Here is a 24,710-nt window from a genome sequence, read left to right as displayed (position 1 = left end):
GCCTCACTATGCAGCTTACAAGATCTTAGTTCCCCAACCAGGGATTGAACCCTCACCCTTGGCAGTGAAATCACAGAGTCCTAACCACTGGACCACCAGGGAATTTCCCAGAAATTTTTACTGTAGAGGCAAGGTTAAGACTGAGAACCATTGCTGTAGGTTACTACCATGAATCCAGATACCGTGTGTTAAGCAAAAGTCCATTGATTGACTCATAGGCGAAATGTACTCTGGGAGCTTTCTTTTTTGAGAGTAATAAAATAAAGTCAGTTGAATTGGTTGGGGGGGCAGTTGACCCCACCCCCATCTCATCTTCCTTGGTTGAATTCAACTTGAAAGTTGTCTAAGAAGCACCTGTTTTATGTAACATGCTGTGAGTTGCGTAACATACTACGGCTTCGAAGAGCTCCCGTGAGGGAGGCAAATTACTCTAGCTCCCATCTGCCACCTGTGTAGTTGTCAGTTCTGGAGGGCGAGGTGGTGGGAGAGAACTGTAGAAAGGCTGTAAAGAGGTGATCAGGAACGTGGTGGTCTTTATAGAGTCTCTTGTTGTTTTTCCAGGAGGATGCTCATAGGCTTCCAATGGCCGTTACACCATTACATGGGGATAGTTCGGAATGCAGGCTACAGCTTTATGATGTTTCAGCTTTACGACATGGTTACCATGTACTTCTCCTATTAACTTCTAAGGAACCCAAGCAGCTTCAAAGACTTGGATTGCTTGATACCTCAAATATACATGCAAGGTGAAAGGAATAGATATAACCTTATTTTCCTGGAGGAAAAAAATAGAGGAGATCTTCTAGCCTATTCTACATGGTCTGTAAAATTTTCATGGATCTCATTTTCTTGGTCTTCCATTTCTTAAAGCTTCACCCTTAATTTCTCCCTTTTCTAGATCACCTGCATCTAAATAGGAATAATAGGATGGTAAATGGACTTGCCTCTGACACTGAAAGCTAAGGCCCTAAACCTGAGCCCAATGAACACTAAGCTTCCTGCGCTATAGAGGAAAAGCCCTGCTTTCCCCTCCAGGCTTATTATGACGAGGACAAGCCTGTTCTACGACCACCCCCTGTCCATGCCCTCTCCTGTCCATGTAAGAAAAGTCTAGACATTTGAAAATGATTGGCTTTTCTCATTGTGATTGGCTTGAAATCTTTCTCATAAAGGCTAGAAAGTGATAAGTGCCATCTGAACATTGCCAAGAAGCAAAGGGTTGCAGGTTGACTAATCATGGACAGAAGCTTGGAGCAGGTAGCATTAGAACTAGACCTTAAGTAATGAGTGTTGTCTTGATTGGAAATAATGGGGAAAGAGGCCGGGTCGTGTGCAGGAAGTGACTCGTAGATATCATTGTGACCATGAGCTACAGAGACTAGTAAAGCTTTTTCTCCCCACCTAATATTTTCTTCATGCTTGTCCACTCATTCATTTTCAATTACTTATTCACTCATTTCACAAATATGCTTTGAGCATTTGCTATATTCCATCCCTCTACTAGAAATGAAGACTGTAAAGATACCAAAGCTTTACAACCTCCATTCAGTTACTTTCAGCCAGTGGAGGGCAGACCAAAAGACTTCCAATGAAACCTAATTGTTTCTATAAGAGGCTTGAAAACATACAGAAATAGGGACATCAACAATGTGCAGTGGAGACACAGTTGAGAAGAGGTCACCTTTGCTTCGAGAAGTGGGAAAAGTCTCTTCCCAGAGCTGTGTCTCAAAGAAAGATACTAATTTAACCTACTCTGAAAAGGGTTCAAGGATATTCCGGCAGGGGAAATAGCATGTTCAAAGGCATGGAGAAGTGAAAGTGTTTAAAGGTTGGAAAGGGCATGACTGGTTCTGGGAGCCCTTGAACTAAGGATGACGCCCAGCATTGCAGAGATTGGTGGGGCTGAGGCTTAAGATGTGCACACAGGCAACTCGTGAAAGTTGTGCCACACCAAGGAGTTTGGGCTTTATCTTTTAGACAACTGAGAGTATTCACCTGGGCAGTGTCACAGTAACATCTGGGTTCTAGAAAGACTGCTCAGGCAGAGTGATCTTGGGATGGATGATGAGTTGGAAAGGGGAAAGTTGGGGCCGAGCTGGTAAGGGGACTGTCAGAATGATCTCAGTGAGAAATGATGAGGGGCTAACCAGGAGCCCAGACTGGAGGTCACAGCACTTGACCTTGATGATTAGTTGAGTGTTGGGAATTAGGGAAAGCGGAGGTTTGAAGACATCTTGATGATTTCTAGCTTGGGAGGCCGATGAGTCCATTAATTGAGACATTTCCAAGCAAGAAATCTTACATTTCAGTGAAAGGCAAAGTTAGAACCTTCTCGAATGGTTTTAGCGGTCTTCTGAATTGCAGCCCCTTAATCCCGGTGTAAGCCATTATGTGGCTCTCTTGTCCTTAGAAGGACAAGGAAATAAGGAAAAAAGAACAAGGAAAAAAGGAAAGGAAATACTAAGGAATACTAAATAAGGAAATACTAAATACTAAATAAGGAAATACTAATACTTCTAAGGAAATACTAAGGATAATGATTATTATTATATTAATTTTAGTATTACACAAGTAGCTCTTTCTCTGGCAGGGAAATTAGTTACTTTCCTAGAATTCACTATCACTTTCTGTGAGCTTTCAGCTCTTCCAGCCTCAGGATTTCGGTATTTCTTCCCTCCCTCCCAATGACATTGATTTTTCTGCCCTAAGGGCTTTCAATATGATTCCTCAAAAAACAATATGTGTATATTTTCCCATTTGTTCATTTGTTTTTAAATTCAATCATGTACCTTACAATATGCAAATCCCCTGCTAAACCTTGGGTACATACAGAATAATAAGATGGTCCGTCGCACTCCAGGACCTAGAGTCTACGTGCAAAACAAATATATAAACATTGAGACACATATTTAAGTGGTATAGGGGAGAGGGCATGAAGGGGGCAGAAAGAAATACATAGTTGATTTTACCGGGGAAGGGCAGGAGGTAGTGATCAGTCAGGGCTTCATAGGGAACGTGACAGATGCTTCAGCTGAACCTCCTGGGAAGAGTGGGCATCGGCAAGCAGAGTGGGTGGGGAAAGCATCCTGGGAAAAGGAAGCAACATAGACAAAGTCTTAGAAATCCAAAATGCTTGAGATGCTGGGGAAAAATAGTGAGTAGGTCTGTGTGGGTCTCACTTTAGCATACATTTCATCATCTCTGCTTGCCTTTTCAGCTTCATCTCATGCAACTCTCCCCTCGCTATGAACAGCCTCTTCATACACCAGTTAAAAGCATGGGAGCTGTGGAAGCCTTCCTAACCAGAGCCAAATAATAGAGATATTGTTGGCACACCTGGGAATTGATTGAACAATGGAGAGATGAATCGTCGAAGGATCGTTGCTCAACAATTCCCCTTTGGAACACTGGGTGGCGCTGTCCACCCACTAAGGGGGAAAGACTCATTTTGAAGCCATTTTCAGCAATCATTTTCTTAGGAGTTAAGACTCTAATCATCCCACCTGAGGAATATATAAGGCAGCTGGGCAACCTGCTCTGACATGGGACAAATAAAAATATCTGACTTTGGGGAAGAGAAATAGTGAACCTGTCTTTTCAAATTGATTTTGAAGTGCAAGCAGAATTGAGACCCATGATACCAGCCCTGGTTGATTTACAACATGTTTTTTGCTAGGGTCAGGAACACACACACACACACACACACACACACACACAAAACACACACACACACACACACACATAACGTAGTATAACATTCTGTTGAGAAGTATGTCAATAAATAGCCTTGGCCACCCTGGAAGTACCAAAGAAAGTGTTCCAATAGAAGAACACTACCTCCCATAAATATACAAAATTACAGGGAATTTCAGAAAGAAAGAGGAAACAGTCAGTTCACCTGGCTGGTGAAATAACTTTATAGTCTAGAGCTTAGCTAGGAGAATTTCCATTCCAACGCTGTAGCTATCAATTAGAGAACTCATGTTTCTCCAATTAGCAAACTCAGTTCTGCTGAGCCAACTCCTTGCCAAAGTAGAAGGGGAAACAGCCTCCTGGACCGTGTACTAGGACAGCCAAGAGATGAAACAGTCTTTCCTAAATACACTACCTAGATCTCCTATAATCCTATAATCCATCTTTACTTCATATGGTTTAAGGATGTGGCAACATACCCATGGTCACATTATTTGTTTTTCTGTTGTTGTTTTTAATGAACTTTACTTATTTATTTTGGCTGCGCTGTGCAGCATGCGGGAGCTTAGTTCCCCTACCAGAGATCGAACCCGCGTCCCCGCAGTGGAAGTACAGAGTCTTAACCACTGGACCGCCAGGGAAGTCCCACATTACTTGTTACTGGTGAAATTTGAAAATAAACCTACTTAGTTTGGATTCTGAAGGACATACCTGTGTCGCAGAGGCAAAATATTGACCTGGAAGGTAGAGAAGTTCTTGCCACCCACAAAATAGTAATGTTACATGTTGACTTGGTGGGTTCCCATATACTACCAGGACGTGACTTGTTTAGTGTGAACCAGGAGAAAAACTCAACAAAAGTATCTCTGGGCGCTACTCTCCTCTCCATGCATTCCTTTATCAAAGTTGGCTCAGAGAAAGAGTAGTCAGCATATTTTATTTTTATTGTAATTTAAGCAGTTGTTTACCCATCACAGAGACATTTGCATCAGCAGGGTCATCTTTAATTGTAAAGGGAAAGGCTTTGCCCCTAGAGGGAAAAAAAGATGCCAGAATTAAATGATGGAGGGGATGTTTGTGGACACTTAGATGCTTTAGAATCATTGGAATTGAGCATCTCTAAAGCTCTACACATGGCTGGCTCTGAGACTTCTGCAGCTCACCATGGCTGTCCTTCTGCCACATACACAAGCGCATAAAGGCTGGTGCCTTTCTGGGCATGTGAGAGATGGCCAATACAGTAGTTTAACGAACTCAAAGTTATCATTTTATTCCTTTAAGAGTAATGCTTTTAGTATCCTGTTGAAGAAAATTCTGCCTAGCCAAAGCATGAAGATATTCTCCTATCTATTCTGGTAAAAAGCCTCATTATTTTACTGTTCACATGTATATCTATATTCAGCTGTATTTGATTTTTGTATACCAGGTGAGATAAGATATAAGATTTTTTCTCAATGCATAATCTACTGACCCGGTGCCGTTAATTAAAGAGATCATATTTCCCCAACTGTTCCGTTGTGCCAACTTTTATTTATTTGTTTTCTTTATTTTTTCTGGCTGCATCGGGTCTTAGTTGCGGCTGAGAAGCAAGAGAGATGTACCCTTGGTCAATGCTGGCATTTCCTTAATTTTAGTATGAATCATATGTAATGGATTTCCAGTTGGAGATGGGACTTAATTTTCTTTATAAGAAGAAAACCTGTCCTGAAAAGTTATATCTACGGGTATAGAAAGGGAGACTCAACTCATCTTTGGAATTGTCCCTATAAGTTATGTACCAATGACATATATCCATCCATTTCTCACAGGGAAAGTTTAACAGGATATATTTTGGCTTTCGAAGGGACTTGGCATGAACTGTTCCGACTGAAGGAACTGTTGGAAGGAAAATGATATATGTAGCCCACACTCTATCTTTATTTATATCCAAAAGGCAAAAAGAAGCAGTTTATAATGCAATGATATACTTTAATGGCCCTGGAAGAAAGCAATCTGGTTTGGAACATACTTCAATGATTGTATAAGCCTTGGAAAGATACTTCACCTTTCAGTTAATTCTAATAAACATAGGAAGTAGGTACTATATGCATCTCCATTTTATAGATGAAGAACTCAAAGCACTGAAAGATGAAGTTACTTTTCTGAGGTCACACAGGTTGTGGACAGAAACTCACGGACACTTAACCACTCAGTTATGCTGCCTTGTAGCATATGTATTTGAGACATACACACTGTGAGAGAAAGAACTTCATTCTTTTTACCAAAAGGAGTCACAGAGATGGGAGTCAGGACATTGGGTAAATTAATTGTTCTAGGCTCTAAGAACTGATCGGGTTTCAGCAGAATTTTTACCTATCTAAACAGTGAAGTCAGGTCAACTCTATGCACAGTTCTAATCTCAAACATTCCTGCTTCACTGAGGCTGTAAGTATAATTATGTATGATTTATTTGAGGGAGCTAGGGCCCCTGGGGGCCTCTAAGTACATAAAACAGAATTTGGCTTCCATGGGTGGAGAAGGAAAGGATTTCCCTGAGAAACAAATCCTAACGAGTTGAATATTAAATGCAGCATGATCTTAGTTGTAATTTAAATCCAGCCAAGCCTGGGGACATCTAATTCACACAAATAAGTAACTGCGTCCTGTGGCCGGGTATATACTTTTTAATATATTGTGGAATTCCATTTGCTCATGATTACCAAAGCATTACATGTCAGTGTTCCCAAGAGATTTATTTCTGTGAAGCACACTGTTCCTGAATGGAGTGGGGGGGCCTTGGCTATTTCCTCGTAACTAAAATGGAGGGAGAATACAAGAGACTACACTGTGAAGTTTGCTGGTTTCTACAATTATGGAGTCCATATGTCATTGCCTACCCGTGTGACCCATGAGCAGAATTGCTACGAAACTCAATCTGGTACTGCTAGGTTCAGAGAATTCTATGGAGAAGGGGTGGAGTGATAATTAATCAGACAGAGATAAGGCAACCACTGCACTATTAAATTCCATAACTTCCCCCAAAGTTGGAATAATGGATCCTGTCAAATACCCACAGCACTGGAGTTGGGAGAGTTTTCATGGATTAGGATTGGGAAATTGGTGTGGCCTGCTACAGCCTGTGGACAATTCAGGGCCCAGGGGAGGAATGTGGTGTAATGCACCTAGCTGGGAGACAGTCAGAATATGAAGGAGAATCTAGCTTTGAGTCAGGTATTATATTGTCAATTTAATTGGAGTTGTCTGTATTAAATTTTTAACTTAAATTCATAAGAATTTATAGATTACATATTTAGACAGAGATTTCACTAAATGTCCCTCTCTTTTTTTTTTTTTTTTTTGTGGTACGCGGGTCTCTTACTGGTGTGGCCTCTCCCGTTGCGGAGCAGAGGCTCCGGATGCGCAGGCTCAGCGGCCATGGCCCACAGGCCCAGCCGCTCCGCGGCATGTGGGATCCTCCCCGAGCGGGGCACGAACCCGTGTCCCCTGCATCGGCAGGCGCACTCCCAACCACCGCGCCACCAGGGAAGCCCAATGTCCCTCTCTTTTCACAAGGAATGGATTAAACAGAACAGAGTACATGGCAGCTATTGGATAAATAGAAACAGGTCAGTAGAGCAGAGTGGTTAAAAACTGTAGACCCTAGAGTCAATATCCCTGTGCCAAAGGTGGCTCCTGGACAAGTTACTAGGCATCACTTTGCCTCCATTTCATTTTCTATAAATTGAAGATAATAATAGTAACTCATATCCTGGGCTCATTGTGTATTCAGTAAAATAATCATGCAAAGCCTAGTATATAATAAATTCACAGTAAATATTAGCTATTACTTTTGTTGTTATCACTATTGTTTATAAGTCAATAGAGATTTCTCAAATGATAAGGTTATATATAACAGTATGAAATATTTGCATATTGGTACGCGGGCCTCTCACTGTTGTGGCCTCTCCCGTTGCGGAGCACAGGTTCCGGACGCGCAGGCTCAGCGGCCATGGCTCACGGGCCCAGCCGCTCCGCGGCAGGTGGGATCTTCCCAGACCGGGGCACGAACCCGTGTCCCCTGCATCGGCAGGCGGACTCTCAACCACTGCACCACCAGGGAAGCCCCCAAGGAATGTCTTACCTTTCATCCAGGGGAAACAGGCTCAGGGTCCCTCCCTCTCACCAATCTACTTCTCCATCTAATTGACAAGTTTCACCATGTGCCCCTCCTTAACCCTCTAATGCTTTCCTCTTCTGTCATTCACACTGGAAATTCTGTCAGATCATTTTTACAGTTAAAGAGGGTTGAAGTAAAACACACTGCCATTATTCTGCTTATGATAATGAAAGGATTTACCCTCCTTCCATAGCAACAAAAACTTGGGGAAATATTGTATGATTTAAGGTAACACTAATTAATGAAACAGGGAAAAACAGCTTAATGCAATAGAAGTTTACTTCTCACTCATTAAAATTCCAATATTGATATTCTGGACTGGAGGATGACTCTCTCCTAAACAGTGATTCTGGGACTCAGACTCCTTCCACCTTGTGGCTCTGCCATCTTTGACATGTGGCTTATGAGCTCTCCATTATTCTTGTATCAAGACAGCAAAAGTGGAAAGATCCTGGACAGTCTCGTGAAAGATGTTTTTAATGGGCAAGGCTGAGAGATGGGTCACAGAGTTTTTGCTTGCATGCCATTGACAAAAATTCAGTCGTTGACCATTCCTAACTTTACCTCCTTCGGAATTGTGGAATTTTGGTAAATAGATTCTATTCACTTAAAAATCACTCTTCTCATAGCTACCAAGGCCATATTTTTTTCTTGTCCCTAAACCCACATTACTGGCTGGAAGAACCCTTTATCATATTTACAAATTCAGTGAGAAGATTACATAGTCATTTAAAAAGGCAATAAAAGCACTTGCTTAAAAAAATCATAACTTATTAATAATTTAAAAATCTGTTAGGAAACAAGAATAGAAGGGAATTTTCTTAATCTCATAGTGACTACTGAAAAGTTATATACAGAACATCTCACCCTGGAAATGTAAGCTTGCAGACTGAGAACCAAAATAATATGCCCACAATCACTTCTACTCAGTATTGAGCTGGAGATCCTCATCCATGGAGTAAGCAGGAAAAATATAAAACATATACAATTGGAAAGAAAGAATCAAAGTTTGTTATATTACCAGTGTATGAATTCAAGCCAAAAAAACACATACATTTATATGTTATTAAATTAATGAAAATTAGCAAACATTTTGGACATAAATTTAAGAAATCAATTGTGTTTTTTTACAGCAGAATCAATTAATTAGAATATGAAAAAAACCCATACAATTTAACTAGCAATGAAAATAGCAAATATAGGCGACTTGGGCTGGGGAAGAGGGGGCTGGGCATGCCCCCAGCCAAGTGAGCTGGCAGGAAGAAGCAGGAATGGGTTGATCCAGCTGCATCCCCGCTGCTCAGCGGTTCCCGTGGCCACCTCTGCTGCCTCTGCCTGGGACTGTGTCCACCAACTGCTGGGAGGGAAGCCTGGAGTATGGGGAGGGCACTCTATTTTTTTTTTTTTAAAGCAAATGTATCTAGGACTAAACCTAACAAAGTTGTGAAGACTATTATGAAGAGTAGTATAAATTTTTATTGAAAGGTTTTAAATAAAAGAAACGAAGAGAAACCCTGTTCAGGGATTAAGGCTTAATATGGTAAGCATTTTCTCCAAACTGATTGACCGCATTGATGGATTCCCAGAAAACGGGTGGTGTAGGGGCTGTATTGTGTGGAATGTGCCTAGAGTGTATCCTTGGAGAGCTGGCAGGCATACTCAGCAGAAAGTAAGTGTGTTTGCAATAGCCTAACAACACAGATGTACCTTGACAGTAAAATAGAAACAGGATTCACGGTGCACTCATGCAATGGAATGCTATACAATGTAATTAAATGAGTGTTGCCCACCTATGTTACACATGCTGTAAAGGAAAAGTACTACTGATTTAAAGGATACTTACAATCATATCCCCTTTTTATAAATTTAAAAAACATGCAAACTGGGAGTTCCCTGGTGGACTAATGGTTAGGATTCTGGGCTTTCACTGCAATGGCCTGGGTTTAATCCCTGGTCAGGGAACTGAGATCCCACAAGCTGCGTGGCGTGGCTAAAAAAAACCCAACAACCTACTAAAATTAATAAAGAAACATTTTTAAAAAATGCAAACCTAAATTACATTTTTAAATGATTGATGTGTATGTATTAAGATGAAGAGAAATAGGAAACAAGTGCCTAAAAGGAGTGTAGGGTCTTTTAAGAGAATTTTGTCCAGGGGGTTGTTTTTCAGTCACTTATCATATTGTTCATTTATGCTTTTCACTTTTCTGTATTTAGGCTTTTTTCACAGTTACAAAAATGTCAGTATGCAGCCACAGTGATTTCATTCTCAATTCAGGGCCATTGGTCACAATTAGGCCCTTTTTGTTGCTTAGCAACTCCATGCTGTGTCCTTCATTCCCATTTACAATTTCACACCCTCATTCTCTCTCCAGATCTCTAGCACCAACACTCAGCTTATTACCTTGTGTTCTGTTTTGCTGAGAAGAAGAAATAATTAGAAGCAAACTTCCCAAAGTCCCTCCATCACACCGACCCCCAGGTCTGCATCTCTGCTGAATTCTCTGCCTTCCGTCTTATCCCACAGGCTGACACCCCTGCTGCTATGTAGGAATTCCACTTGTGCACTTGATCCTGTTTTCTTGAACTCCTCATAGCCATAGTTTTAGTAAGTCTCCCCTCTCTCACCTATTTTTTGTTCTCTACTAGATCATTCCTTTCGTATGTAACCACACTGAGTTTTCACATCTTCAAAGAGAAAATTCTCTCTTGACACCAAAGCCTTCTCCAGCTACTGCCTGATTTATCCTCTTTACACAAAATCTTCTTGAGAAAGTTGTTATGGGCTGAGTTATGTCCCACAAAATTATTTTTTTTTAAGATTTATTTATTTATTTATTTTTTGGCTGCACTGGGTCTTAGTTGCAGCATGCGAGAACTTCATTGCGGCACTTGTGGCATGCAGACTTCTTAGTTGCTGCATGCGGACTTAGTTGCGGCATGCATGCGGGATCTAGTTCCCCGACCAGGGATCGAACCCGGGCCCCCTGCATTGGGAGCTCAGAGCCTTACCCACTGGACCACAAGGGAAGTTCCCCCACAAAATTATTATGTTGAAGGCCCAACACCTAGTACCTCAGAATATTACAGGATTTTTAAAGAGGTGATTCAGGTCATGACGGGGGAATCCTAATCCTATTATGAACTGGAAATTTAGACCCAGGGAGGTACAGGAGAAAAACCATGTGAAGACACAGCGAGAAGGTGGCCGTCTACAAGTCAAGGAGAGAGGCCTCAGAGGAAACCAACACTGCCAACACCTTGATCTCAAATTTCCAGCCTCCAGAACCATGAGAGAGAAATGTCTGTTGTTTAAGCCACCCAGTTCCATGGTACTTTGTCACTGAAGCCCTAGTAAACTAACACAGTTGTCTATACTTCTCTTCAATTCCTAATCTCCTCTTCAACCTACTTCACTCAAGTTTTCCACACAGTCCCACCAAAAGTGCTGTTATCAATGTCACAAATAACCTTGACACTGGTTCCAGATGGTCAGTCCACTTGTTACTTGATATACTTGATCACTGACTTGTTGCCACTTTCCTCATTTGGCTCCTATGTTACCACCCTTGCCTGATTTTCCTCCAACCCCAGTGATTTTTCTCTCAGTCCCCTACATGTTGGCATGTCCTAGTTTTAGATCTGTTTTTTTCCTTCTCTATATCCATTTACCTGACATGTGATTTCATCCCTTTAAATAACTTCTAGATGCTGACCGTTCCAGAAATGTCTCTTTCCAGACCAACCTCCTGGATGTCAGGCTACAGCTGAGATGTCGAATACTGCTGAATGGTCAAGCACAGTCCCATGAAATACAAATTTTACCCAAGCAACATGCTTTACTGAGGGTGGGCAAAGGACATGGCAGGGAAGCTATCACAAATACAACATAGACATTTTGGAGATCCTGAATCCGTCAGACATAGATCACTGGATCTCTTTTCTCACCCCAGATGAGAAAAGATCAAGTTTCAGAGTGCCGGTTGCTAACTGTGTGAGCTGGACAAGATAGCACAGGAGAGACACTTTGTTTTGGAATCTCTAGGGTTTTATACTTTGCGAGTCACTGGGTCCTTGTGGTCATGAGGATTACATGACTATCTTCCATGTTTTATCACTACATTAATAAGTTGCAGGATTATTTAAAATAAACCATCCAAGAGCATTAGATCTTTCCTGCTACTGTTATTCTTTATATTGTTAGTCAGTAATAGCAACCTCCCTACAAGACTATTATTTATCTTCCAGCTAGTAAATTCCATCAGTCAAGGTTTAGAAGATGGTCTGGTTGGTTATGTTTACAGATTTCTTTGAGCATCCCCAAAAGGTGATAATCAAATGTCACACCAACTATTCATCTTTATTTTTATTTTTAAAATTGAAGTATAGCTGACTTGCAATATTAGTTTCGGGTGTACAGCATAGTGTTTCAGTATTTTTACAGATTATACTCCATTAAAAGTTGTTACAGGGCTTCCCGGGTGGCGCAGTGGTTGAGAATCTGCCTGCCAATGCAGGGGACACAGGTTCGAGCCCTGGTCTGGGAAGATCCCACATGCCGCGGAGCAACTAGGCCCGTGAGCCACAACTACTGAGCCTGCGCGTCTGGAGCTTGTGCTCCACAACAAGAGAGGCCGCGACAGTGAGAGGCCCCCGCACGGCGATGAAGAGTGGCCCCCGCTCGCCGCAACTAGAGAAAGCCCTCACACAGAAACGAAGACCCAACACAGCCAAAAATAAATAAATTAATAAATTAAATTAAATTAAAAAAAAAAGTTGTTACAAGATAGTGGCTATAATTCCCTGTGCTGTACAATATATCCTTGCTGCTTATCTATTTTATTCATAGTAGTTTGTGTCCGTTAATCCCTTACCCCTAAATTGCCCCTCTCCCCTTCCTTCTCTTTGAAAACTGCATGTTTTTCTATATGTCAGTCTGTTTCTGTTTTGCCTATACATTCATTTGTATTATTTTTTATTTTTTTAATTAATTTTTACTGGTGGATAGTTGGTTTACAATGTTGTGTTAGTTCCTGCTGTACAGCAAAGTGAATCAGTTATACATATACATATCTCCACTCTTTTTTAGATTCTTTTCCCATATAGGTCATTACAGAGTATTGAGTAGAGTTCCCTGTGCTAAACAGGAGGTTCTTATTAGTTCTCTATTTTATATATAGTCGTGTGTATATGGCAGTCCCAATCACCCAATTCATCCCTCCCCATCCTTTCTTCACAACCTCTCAGACCTAACATGCCCAGCCCAAGCTCTTGACCTACCCCACACATCTACTTTCCCCACAGTTCTCCCATGGATGCATGTGGCAGTTTTGTCCTTCTAGATTCCTAGCACAAAACCTTGCAGCCATTCTGGGTTCTTCTTTTTCCTTCACACACCACATCCAGTTTGTTAGGACATCTTGCTAGTTTTTCCTTCAAAATATATTCCAAATCCAAACTTTTTTTAAAAAAGAAACTCAACTCCTAGTAGCTTGATGTAATCCACAATTACTTTTGGATGGAATCATGGCAATAGCCCCCAGATTCATATGCCTGGCTCTATATCAACCCCCCTCCCAGTCTAAGTCCATCATGGTATGAGTGATCTTTTTAAAATAGAATTAAGATCATGGAACTCTTCTACTTAAACTTGACTAGCTTCTCATCTTTTTCATTGAACATCAAAGACCTTCCATTTGTCTATGAGGCTGTATATGGTCTGTCCACGTCCATCCACCACCCCAACTCCATGCTAACTTTGACTGCAGCCTCTATTGCTCCCTTCCTCATTGATTCCACCTCAGAAACAGTGAATCCCTTGCTGTTCCTCGACCATGAAAAATGTGCTCCTGCCCTAAGACAATTCCCACTGGGCTATTCCCTCTTGCTTGGGCATTTTTTCCTTAGTTAACAAATGCTTCCTTATAATCCAGAAAATTGGAAAGAGTTGAGTACCTTAGAAAGTATGGAATACAGCACCCTAGTGGATAGGGTGTAGTTAAATAGGAACCAGGAGATTTCCTTTATGGTATTAACAGTAGGGATATAATATATGACCAAAGATGTATCACAATTTGATGGTGGGAAATATTTTCAAGGCAAATTAGTGTACTAGAAAAACTAGGTGCTTTCAGAGTAAGATAGCCTTCTCCTTACTAATTTATTATTTATTTTTACGAAATATGTGAGTTCTTTTCCAGGATTGAACATGCAGCCCTAATTATATCTTTACATCATGCCTGTAAAAACTACATTATAGGGAACTGGACTGGGCTGAGGAAAAGGAAAGCCAACAGTGGAACCCCACAAAAAGTGTTATTTAAGAACAAAGAATTCAGATTTGGAAATAGATTAATGCAGATACTGTGAACATCCTCTTGAGATTTTGGGGACTGATCATATCACGCTCGATTAATGGTAGAATTTTCCTTAAAATGTAAGGGATATTCCCACTGATATTCATCCTGGGGAGAAATTAATGTTGGGGTAGAAAACAAAGCAGGCCCTGATTGGGGACTGAATAGATCTTCTTTTTTCCTTGGGACCCAGGATCACTGAGATTTTAAAAGCCTGTTGAAGAGAGACTTGGAGCAATGCAGCCCTTAATGTTACATCAGCTCCCTTCTTGTGTGCTTTGGAGCAACTTCCTTACAGTTTTTTGAAATATTCTCTCCAACTTCTGTTTATCTGTACACTAGTACTTTGAAATGGGAAGAGAATAGTTTCGACCCCTTAGCTAATTTTCCATGTGTAATAGAAAAAGATACAATCTGTCTTTCAAATAAGGAATGGTGATATATATAAAAAGTAAGATTTCCCATCCTGATTACGTTTTACTCCAGCATTGTAGGTATCTGTAAGCCAAGCTCAACCTTTTATTAAGACAGCAGGTGACCTCATAACAGGTTAGCCAGGTGAAAAAATATTAGGCAGACTAATTCACCAGAAGCCAATTTAGTAAATGAGTTATTTAATGACCGGCCATTTTGCTAAATGGGCTTTCAAAAAATAAACCTACACCCTGGAAAGGCTGATGGAAACTCAAAACTTGTCGAAATGCATATTATAGAACAGACATTTTATAAGAATTAATATCGGGCTTCCCTGGTGGCGCAGTGGTTGAGAGTCCGCCTGCCGATGCAGGGGACAGGGGTTCGTGCCCCGGTCCGGGAGGATCCCGCATGCTGCGGAGCGGCTGGGCCCATGAGCCATGGCTGCTGGGCTTGAGCCTAAAGAGTTTGGGGGGCTTACCTGGTGGCGCAGTGGTTGAGAATCTGCCTGCCAATGCAGGGGACACGGGTTCGAGCCCTGGTCTGGGAAGATCCCACATGCCGCGGAGCAACTAGGCCCGTGAGCCACAACTACTGAGCCTGCGCGTCTGGAGCCTGTGCTCTGCAATAAGAGAGGTCGCGATAGTGAGAGGCCCGCGCACCGCAATGAAGAGTGGCCCCCGCTCGCCGCAACTAGAGAAAGCCCTCGCACAGAAACGAAGACCCAACACAGCCAAAAATAAATATAAAAATAAATTAATTAATTAAAAAAGAAAGAGTTTGGGAAGGATAAAGTGCCCTCCTGCTGTTCTTTACCATTAGTAGAGATTTCATATTCAGAAACAACTAAAACTTTTAAAATATATTCTTTCTATCTTCCTTGAAATTTTTCATAAATAACTCAAAAAATTGGCAAAATCATATGGCTCCTTTCGAATATTCCTAGGTATTGTAAAGCACCAGGTAAATTAAGACACAGCAGGTAAGTGAATTGCTTGGAGCAGAGTAAGTACTTAATACATATCAAACAGGTTATGATTGGAACAAAGCCAATTTCTAGTAACAACAAAATAATAAATCTGATTATAGCAGGTTAAACTTACCATGTGCTAATAACTATGCTAAGTGTTCCTCTGCTCTCATTGTTTCAAAAATTATTGAGCACCTAGAATGTGCTAGACATATGTGGGATTTTGAGGTTACAGTAAAGACCAAAACAAACAATACAGTTTTTGATATCATGCAACTTACGGTTTAGCAGAGGAGAGAGACGTTAATCTGAGAATTTTGAAAATGTAGAAATAAAGCTGTGGCCATTGCTACAAACAGGTAAGAAGAAGGTCATAATGTAAGAATGCATGAAAGGGCCACTTGGCCAGTTACTTTATTAATCCATTCCTTTCTCAAGAAGGTAGTTCTGAAATCTGACTGGGAACAAAAAGTATTGGTGGCTATGGAGATAAGTGACCTAGGCAGAGGGATGAACCAGTGCAAATGCCCTATGGCAGTGTGGTCCAGGGACCATACATTATTTGAGGGACTAAAAATTCAATGTACCTGGAAACCATCCAGTAAGGAAAGGTGTGGTAGGAAAAAATGATGAAGAGGTATAAAGTAAACCATATTAATAATTTATTTTTATTGAGGTATAATTGGCATAAACATTATATTATTTTCAGGTGTACAACATAATGCTTCAATATTTGTATATATATTGTGAAATGATCACCACAATAAGTCTACTTAACAGCTGTTATCATACGTAGGTACAGAATTTGTTTTCTTGTGACAAGAACTTTTAGGATTTACTCTCTTTGCAATTTTCAAATATGCAATAACTATTTAATTTTTATCCTAAGAAAAATGAGAAACCATGAAATTATTTTAATCAGGGATGAATATGATAACATTTTCTTTTGTGCAATGAGCATTGGCTGCTGGGATGGGATAAATCCAATCAAAGAGGCACAGAGTGGAGGACTGGTCCATCAGTTAGCACAGTGACAGGGGAAGATGATGGTATTGCTTGTGGGAATGTAAAAACGTAAATTGATTTTGCTCGGTGACAGATTGGATTGGGGAGGTGACAAGAGGGAGGTGGGTGGCATCAGTCAGTGGTTGGTAATGCTGTTCATGGGGAAAGAAAACAATGGAAATACATGAGGTGCTGGAGGAAGAAGCAGCCATGAACTCAGTTTTGGATACCTTGGTACAGCGACCCTGAAGAAGCCTCTGGGTATATCACTGATCTCTGATCTCTTCTGGTAACACATTACAGAGCTGTGACTAGCTCTCATGTCTGTGTATGAACTAGATTGGGACCTTCAAGGCTTAAAGATAGTTTCTCAGCATATTAAACATAGATGTTTAATAGATGATGGAAGAAAAAGGGGAAAGAGTAAGGGGAGTAGGGGGTAGGTGAAGTCTCTAGGAGAGAGCAAGTCTGTGAAGGAAAAGAACAAGTATATCAGGGTTGCATTTGGTTACATCTAACCGAAACCAGTCTGCACTGGCTTAATAAAATCAGTGGTTATTATTCTCATATGTAGGTCTGGTGTGTCTGTGCAAGGAAATTATTAAGGACCTGATCTGCTTCTATCCTACTCCCTCAGCCTGCTTAGCGTATGTGTCTTTTGTTCTCAAGTTTGTCAAATGGCTGCTTCTGCCCCAGGCATTGCATCTTCTTGGGGTGGGGGAGGGGGATTGATGGTTGAAGGGGGAAGAGCAGAAGGCAAAGGATAAAAATACAAAGAAACAAGTCACTTGAGGATTTACCTTTTAAAGAATCACCCAGGAAGCCCCACCTGATTACATTTCATTCTTCAGATGGTATCACATGCCACCCATGCTTTGCAAAGAGGCTGAAGATCCTGCCCTTAACTAGGTTCATTGACACCCCAAAGTTTGAGCTCTGTTAGAAATAAATTAAACAAGGATTGGTAGAATGGGTACTGCATAGGCAACTAGCAGGGTCTGAAAAGTTTTTTTTTTAATTTAATTTAATTTTTATACAGCAGGTTCTTATTAGTTATCTATTTTATACATACTAGTATATATATGTCAATCCCAATCTCCCAATTCATCCCACCACCACCAAACCTCCAACCGCTTTCCCCCCTTGGTGTCCATATGTTTGTTCTCTACATCTGTGTCTCTATTTCTGCCTTGCAAACTGGTTCATCTGTACCATTTTTCTAGATTCTACCTATATGCGTTAGTATACGATATTTGTTTTTCTCTTTCTGAAAAGTATTAAGCAACAGAAATTGTTCCCTCAATCCGTATCCTCGTTCCTTGATCAAACCATCATCAACGTACGCATTATGAATCAAATGCAAACTATGTACTTGGTAGTTTGTATTCACTGCTTAGTGTGACTTTAAGCAATTTTTCTTCATCTCTCAGGGATATTTGCTTTCCTAGCTATACTATAAATTGTGAAATTGAAGTGGTGTTGGGGGCTGTGATCAAGGCTATTTTTTCCTCTGGTGAAAAATGTTCACACATAAACAAGAAAAGGCATGAGGACTTTCCTGGTTCCCCCAGCCTCCACCAGCTCTGATTTCCTGACATACGCTCTTCCTGAAGTTCCTTGGATATAGCAGAATACATGAAATTTGATGGGCTTTCAATAAGAAACTGTTGACCAATTAATGGATAATTAATCTTGACTGTTTTTTAGGGTTACTTTCACATAGGTAAATTGGGCATTCTTAATGTTATTCATTCAACAGTCACTGAAAAGTATCCAGGGGGTAAGGGAAGTCTGCTGTGAAATTTAGGACCACTTGAGGAATTTAAGTGTGCTGTTACCCCTTAGCCAGTATAATTTCCATAGAGCAAATACCCAAAGAACATACTTTCAGTCAGTCCTTTCTCACTCTCTGCTGTGTCTAGCTTGGATTCCAGCCAGACTCTGTCTACCATCGTCAGCTGCAAGCTGACATTTCCAGAAACATGCCTATAATTGTCCTTGTCCTGGGCTTCCTTCTCCAGGACTTGGGTGCCATTCTTCATGAGCCCTAACTTCATAGCATGCTGGAACAGCTCAATGTCAAAGCCAAAGTGGTACACGCCTGGGACGGTGTAGGTGAACACTCCCGTGGTAAGATTGAAGCGGTCCTGGTCGTTATGCAGGGCTTCCTTGAAGACAGTGGGCTGGGAGAGGGCTGGGAGGGGATCACTCACCTTCACTGCAAAGGCAGATTTGGGGGGAGATGAACAATTCTTTATTTTTTATTTATTTGTCTTTTTTGCGGCACGCAGGCCTCTCACTGTTGTGGCCTCTCCTGTTGCGGAGCACAGGCTCCGGACGCGCAGGCTCAGTGGCCATGGCTCACGGGCCCAGCTGCTCCGCGGCATGTGGGATCCTCCTGGACCGGGTCACGAACCCGTGTCTCCTGCATTGGCAGGTGGACTCTCAACCACTGCGCCACCAGGAAAGCCCTAGATGAACAATTCTTAATGTCTCCAGGAATCCCAGGAATTCCTCGTGGTCCTGGAGGGCCTTGGGGGTAAGGCCAAGGTAAACAGAAGGAGGATAGAGATTTGAAGTTCATGCATTTCACAGTCCATAAATTTCTTTCCACACTACCCCCCCCCACTAACTTAACACTTGCCCTTCAAAGATCATCTATGCATCATTTTTCCCAGGAAGTCTTTCCTCTCTGCCATTATAGTAGCAGGATCCAGTGTTTACTTTGATTGTAGCATTTGCTACACTGAATAGTAATCTCTCCCATTATGTACCTATTTTGTTTCCTTAATTAGATGAAGAGCCAGTGCCCTACTTAATTTTGTTCCTAAAGCGCCATTATATGGTATCCAGGGTCGAGTTGATAAGCATAGTATGTTTTTGGAAGCAATGATTGAATAAATAATTGCTTGAATTGCCCTTTCAATTCATTTCATAGGTGTGATCATGTTTTTATTATCACAAACACCAAGTAAGGATTACTCTTGGAAAACAATGACACAAGGAGATCTAGGAATTGTATTATTCCAGAGATAAAAGGGGCTGTTAGAGCAATGTCTCCCCAGCTGGACTGTGTATGAGAGTGTCTCAGGTAATAATGCAGTGACCACCTGAATTGGAATTTCAAGGGGATGAATCCAGGAACCTGAACATTAAACAACGTCCACAGATGATTTTGATGCACAATCAGGTAGAGGAATCACTGATGCAGGATCAAATTGGTGAATAGTTTCCAGTGAGGATGAGATGGCAGAATAAGTTCTCAGAATTGAGGGAAAAGCTCCTAATACCTTATTCTAAACTGTTTTCTACGATACCATTTTGCCCTTGAATTTGCAGGAAACTCACTAGTATTCCAGTGTTAATTATGGGTGAGCACAGAGTAATTATGCCACAGTTAAGAGTATACCAATTTAAATGTTATCTGTGGAGAAAGAAAGAAATGAAATTGAGTTATTTGTAGTGAGGTGGATGGACCTAGAATCTGTCATACAGAGTGAAGTAAGTCAGAAAGAGAAAAACAAATACCATATGCTAATACATACGGATTTATATATGGAATCTAAAAATATATATATATATGGTTCTGAAGAACCTAGGGGCAGGATGGGAATAAAGAAGCAGATGTAGAGAATGGACTTGAGGACACGGGGAGGGGGAAGGGTAAGCTGGGATGAAGTGAGAGAGTGGCGTGGACATATATACACTACCAAATGTAAAATAGATAGCTAGTGGGAAGGAGTCACATAGCACAGGGACATCATCTCAGCGCTTTCAGACCACCTAGAGGAATGGGATAGGGAGGGTGGGAGGGAGACACAAGAGGGAGGAGTTATGGGGATATACATATACGTATGGCTGATTCACTTTGTTATAAAGCAGAAACTAACAACCATTGTAGAGCAATTATACTCCAATATAGATGTTAAAAAAAAATTCAAGGAATCTACAAAAGAAACTCCTAGCACTAATCAGTGAGTTATGCAAGGTTACAGGATACAAGGTCAATACACACAAAAATCAATCATATTTCTGTATATAGCAGTGAACCATTGGAAATAGAAACGAAAAACACAATACCATGTATTATGGCTCTGAAGAAATGACATACTTGTGTAAAAGTCTAACAAGACATGTATAGGATATGTATGCTAAAAACTACAACCAGCAATCCCACTCCTGGGTATTTATCATAGAGAAATGAAAATGTATGGCTCTGCAAAAGCCTATGCATAAATGTTTCTAATAGTTTTATTTGTTATAGCACCAAACTGGAAACAAACCAAATGGACTTCAATGAGTGAATGGAGGAACAAATTGTGATACATCATATAATGGAATACTAGTGAACAACCAAAAAGAAAAGAATTATTGATATTCAGAGCAGCTTCAATGTGTTAAAAAAAAATTCAATCTAGTAAATTTGAAGATATAATTGGCTTTGTTAGGTGATTCCTGAATTGGGTAGCATCCCATCTAGCAATTAGAAGGGTGCTCCAAGGAGAGGTACAAAGTAGAAGGTTTAGAAAGAAGAGTGGGGCAAGGAAGTCATTAGCAAAGGAATGAATGGAAAGGGTTATTTTGGGCCAGGACATCTTTTTGGGGGGAAGGAAATGGTGAGGACGTTATCATGCCAATTCCTTTGGAGGATGGAGAGGGCCAACGTGACAGGTTACCTCATTGGTACTGACCAAAAAATTCCAAACTGGCTGATTAAGATTACATTTTTGAGGAAGGTTGAAACTACAATTAGGTTAGGTATTAAATCTAGGTTTGGTATCATGGGCTTTAGTGCAAGTGATACCATCCTGAGTCTGTGATTTTTCTCCTTATTAGATGGATCTTAAGTTCATTATATTGAGTGAAAAGGTCAATCACAAAGTCACTCTACTATCCATCAGCAGAAGAGTAAATAAATAAATGGCGGCATATTTACAATGGAATACTGGCCATTTCCATTCAATGAAATACTTCACTACTGTTACCACAGTGTGGATGGATTTCACAGGCATTAGGATGAGTAAAAAAAGACTAGACACAAAAGATTTTATATTGGATTATATCACTCATATAAAGTACAGGAATAGGCAAAGATAACTGATAAATGATGCTGAAAGTCAGAATAATAGATTCAATGCTGCAGATGTAGTTGTGGACCGGAAGGGCACAAAGGAGACTTCTGGGATGGTAGAAATGTTCTATGCATCAATCTGGATGGTGGGTCCATGTTTGTATGCATATAAAATTAATCAAGCTGTGTACTTTAGATTTCTGCATTTTACTATATTTAAGTTATAATTCAATAATAAAGAAACAAAACCCACCAATATTTTTTTTAAAGTCTGGTCATCAGTAGTGCGAAGTTGGCTTAGATGCTCATGTCAGTGTACAAAACAATGTGGTTACTTTTATCCTCCTGCTCCAGCATGGAATATGGGGCTTTGATTTGATGCCTGCAGGATGGCTGTTGCAGCTGTAAGACCTGCATCTTCACTCTTCAGAGCAGAAATGGAGAAAGCAAAGGGCCGAGGCCAAGGGCCAAAGACATAAGCCAGTTGAGTCTTTTCCCTTTTAAATACGACTCCTGCAAGGACCATGCGCTTACATCTCACCAGAAAGGATGGTGTTTTTTATGGCCACCCTGAACGTAACAGAAGCTGGTCAAATTACATTTTTTAACTGGGTTTGTTGAGGCAATGCAAATGAATTTAGCTAGAATAAAAATTGGTAGAAGAAGGGATATTGGGTAAGTAGCAGCCTGAAGTAAATTAATAATTAATCTGAAAACTCTGAAGCCACAGAAATTCCCTCACCTCTATCACCCATCCAGTTATGCTTTAGGAGACTCATCTGATGAAGAGCATCTTCATTTGGTCTTTTAAGCAAACTTGACATCTCTGCCAGAGATATTTACTTCTATATTTATATCCTTAATTCTCAGAATAGATTTGAGAGTTTGAGCAAAGTTTTTGTCCTCTGGGGGTGAGCAGGGGGCAGGCTTCAAAAGGGAGCTGAATGAGGGTTTTCCTGGTATATTTAACAACAACATGGCTGGGCAGCTTCCTACCTCACTCTTTTTTTCCCCACATTTTTAAAAAGATTTTTTATTTGATGTGGACCATTTTTTTAAAGGCTTTATTGAATTTGTCCCAATATTGCTTCTGTTTTATGTTTTCGTTTTGGCCAGGAGGCATGTGGGAACTTAGCTCCCCGACCAGGGATCGAACCCGTACCCCCTGCATTGGAAGGTGAAGTCTTAACCACTGGACTGCCAGGGATGCCCCTCCCCACATTTTTGCCACCTAGGATCTTGAATTTTGGGACTCACAAATAAGAAATTATTGACAAATTGATGAACCATGGGTCTTTACTGGTTTCAGCGATTGGTAATACATTCACTTTGTTCAACTTGGTCATTACTGATTTTGTGAGCTCTTCATCCTAGAGGAACCATTTGGGATGAGAGGAGTAGGAGGCTTCTTTTCTTAAATTCAGTGTTACATGAGGGAGAGAACCATGCAGGTACCCCTAGCTGTCCTAATTTCCATTGAGCAAAAACCCATAAAACACAGTGTGAGTAGTTCCTTTTTCAGATTCTTCTTTGTCCAGCTTAGACTCCAGCCAGACCCTGTCCCCTTTCTCCAGCTGCAAGATGGGACTTCCTGAAGCTTGCTCATGGCTGTCCTTGGCCTCTGCTCATTTGTCCCAGATCTGGATGCCATTCCGCATGAGACTCACCTTGACAGCATTCTGAAACAACGCAATGTCAAAGCCAAAGTGGTACACACTGGGGACGCCACAGGTGAACACTCCAGTGGCCAGGTCAAGTGACAGTTGTACAGAACTTCCTGGAAGACAATGGGCTGGGAGGGTCCTGGGAGAGGCCCACTCAGCTTGACGGAAAAGGCAGATTGAGGTAGACAGGGGCGTTTCTCAACTGCTCCAGGCACCCCAGGTATACCTCTTGGTCCTGTTACACCTGGGGGTCCTAGATCCCAAAATAAGCAGAAAAAAGAATGATAGAATTTAAGGTTTTGTATTTTTCAAAGTATTAATACATGAATTGCTTCTTCCTTCCTACCCTTCTTCTCACTGGTCAGAGCCTAGCTCAAGCATCACTGCTTCCAGAAGGCTCTCTTGTCTCCTCCAGATTTGGAAAAGTTTTATCTCCTTGTACCACATCTGGTATTGATTGTTACCATAGGTATAAAGAATTACCACAAAGAATTGTAATCCCTCCCTTAAGTGACTGTCTCCTTATCCATACTGGGAACGAGGCATCTTACTTAATTTTTCTTCTAAATGTCATACTCAGTATCAGTTGTAAAATTAGCACTCAAAATATGTTCAGTAAGTGAATAACTGAATGAATTAGTATATGAATTATATATTAGTATATATATATATATATCTTTACTATAAGGCTGAGTATTAAGGATCACTATTGGAAGTTACCCAGACAAATCCAGGGATCATACTATTGCCAGAACTAAATGGGAATTTTGAACAGTGGTATCCAAATATGCCTGTTTATTAGAACCAGTTGTGGAACACCATCCCACCCCTGTTCCCCAGTTACTCAGGGCCAGTCTACACTGCGGGCCTTTAGAGGAACCTCTGAGGATGGAGACTAGGAACGTACATGTTTAACATGTGATTCTGATGCTCAGCCAGATTTCAAAACCTTTGCTTTAGAGGTTCAGTACAAGTATTCAAAGCTGATGGGATCTCTGTGGGAGCTTAGCCCAGCATACCTCTCAGCAGATGACAAGAGAACAGTAAGTCAATGTATCTGCTGCCCACATGACTCTGGTATCACTGTATGAACCTCGGCTTACGCCTACACTGTATGACACCAATAGGAGTGCTTTACACTAGTCTAGAGATGGAGTTATGTCTCAATTTGGACTGTACATCCAGTGTGTCTAAAGAGGTGTTTGAGCACACAGATTTCTTGGTGGTTGGAAGCCATCTTATTAGACGAATCCTATGACTCTTAAGAGTTCAGAAAAAGAGACCATGGTCATTTGTTACCAAGAAATGACTTACCACAATGATCAATATTCTCATCAGATCACCTGGAAGATTTCACTGAATCTACGAACATTGCAGTCAA

General features: G+C 40.9%; 1 protein-coding gene across 1 annotated transcript in view; it reads right to left on the bottom strand.

Moving 5' to 3' along the window:
* Positions 1-22,398: 22,398 nt before the first annotated feature.
* Positions 22,399-24,710, bottom strand: part of LOC111187866 (protein HP-25 homolog 1-like) — a 72,803-nt gene continuing 70,491 nt past the window's right edge. Inside the window, 2 exon segments of the mRNA XM_089921597.1 lie at positions 22,399-23,427; positions 23,430-23,582. Coding sequence (XP_089777723.1) covers positions 23,132-23,427; positions 23,430-23,582 — 449 coding nt within the window. The 3' untranslated portion in view covers positions 22,399-23,131.

The sequence above is a fragment of the Delphinapterus leucas genome, chromosome 11 (assembly GCF_059928025.1).
Source record: "Delphinapterus leucas isolate spDelLeu-1000000601 "Yukka" chromosome 11, BTC_Dleu_Yukka2, whole genome shotgun sequence".
Lineage (NCBI taxonomy): Eukaryota > Metazoa > Chordata > Mammalia > Artiodactyla > Monodontidae > Delphinapterus > Delphinapterus leucas.
Note: the sequence above shows the minus strand (reverse complement) of the source record. Positions and strands in the feature narration are given on the sequence as shown.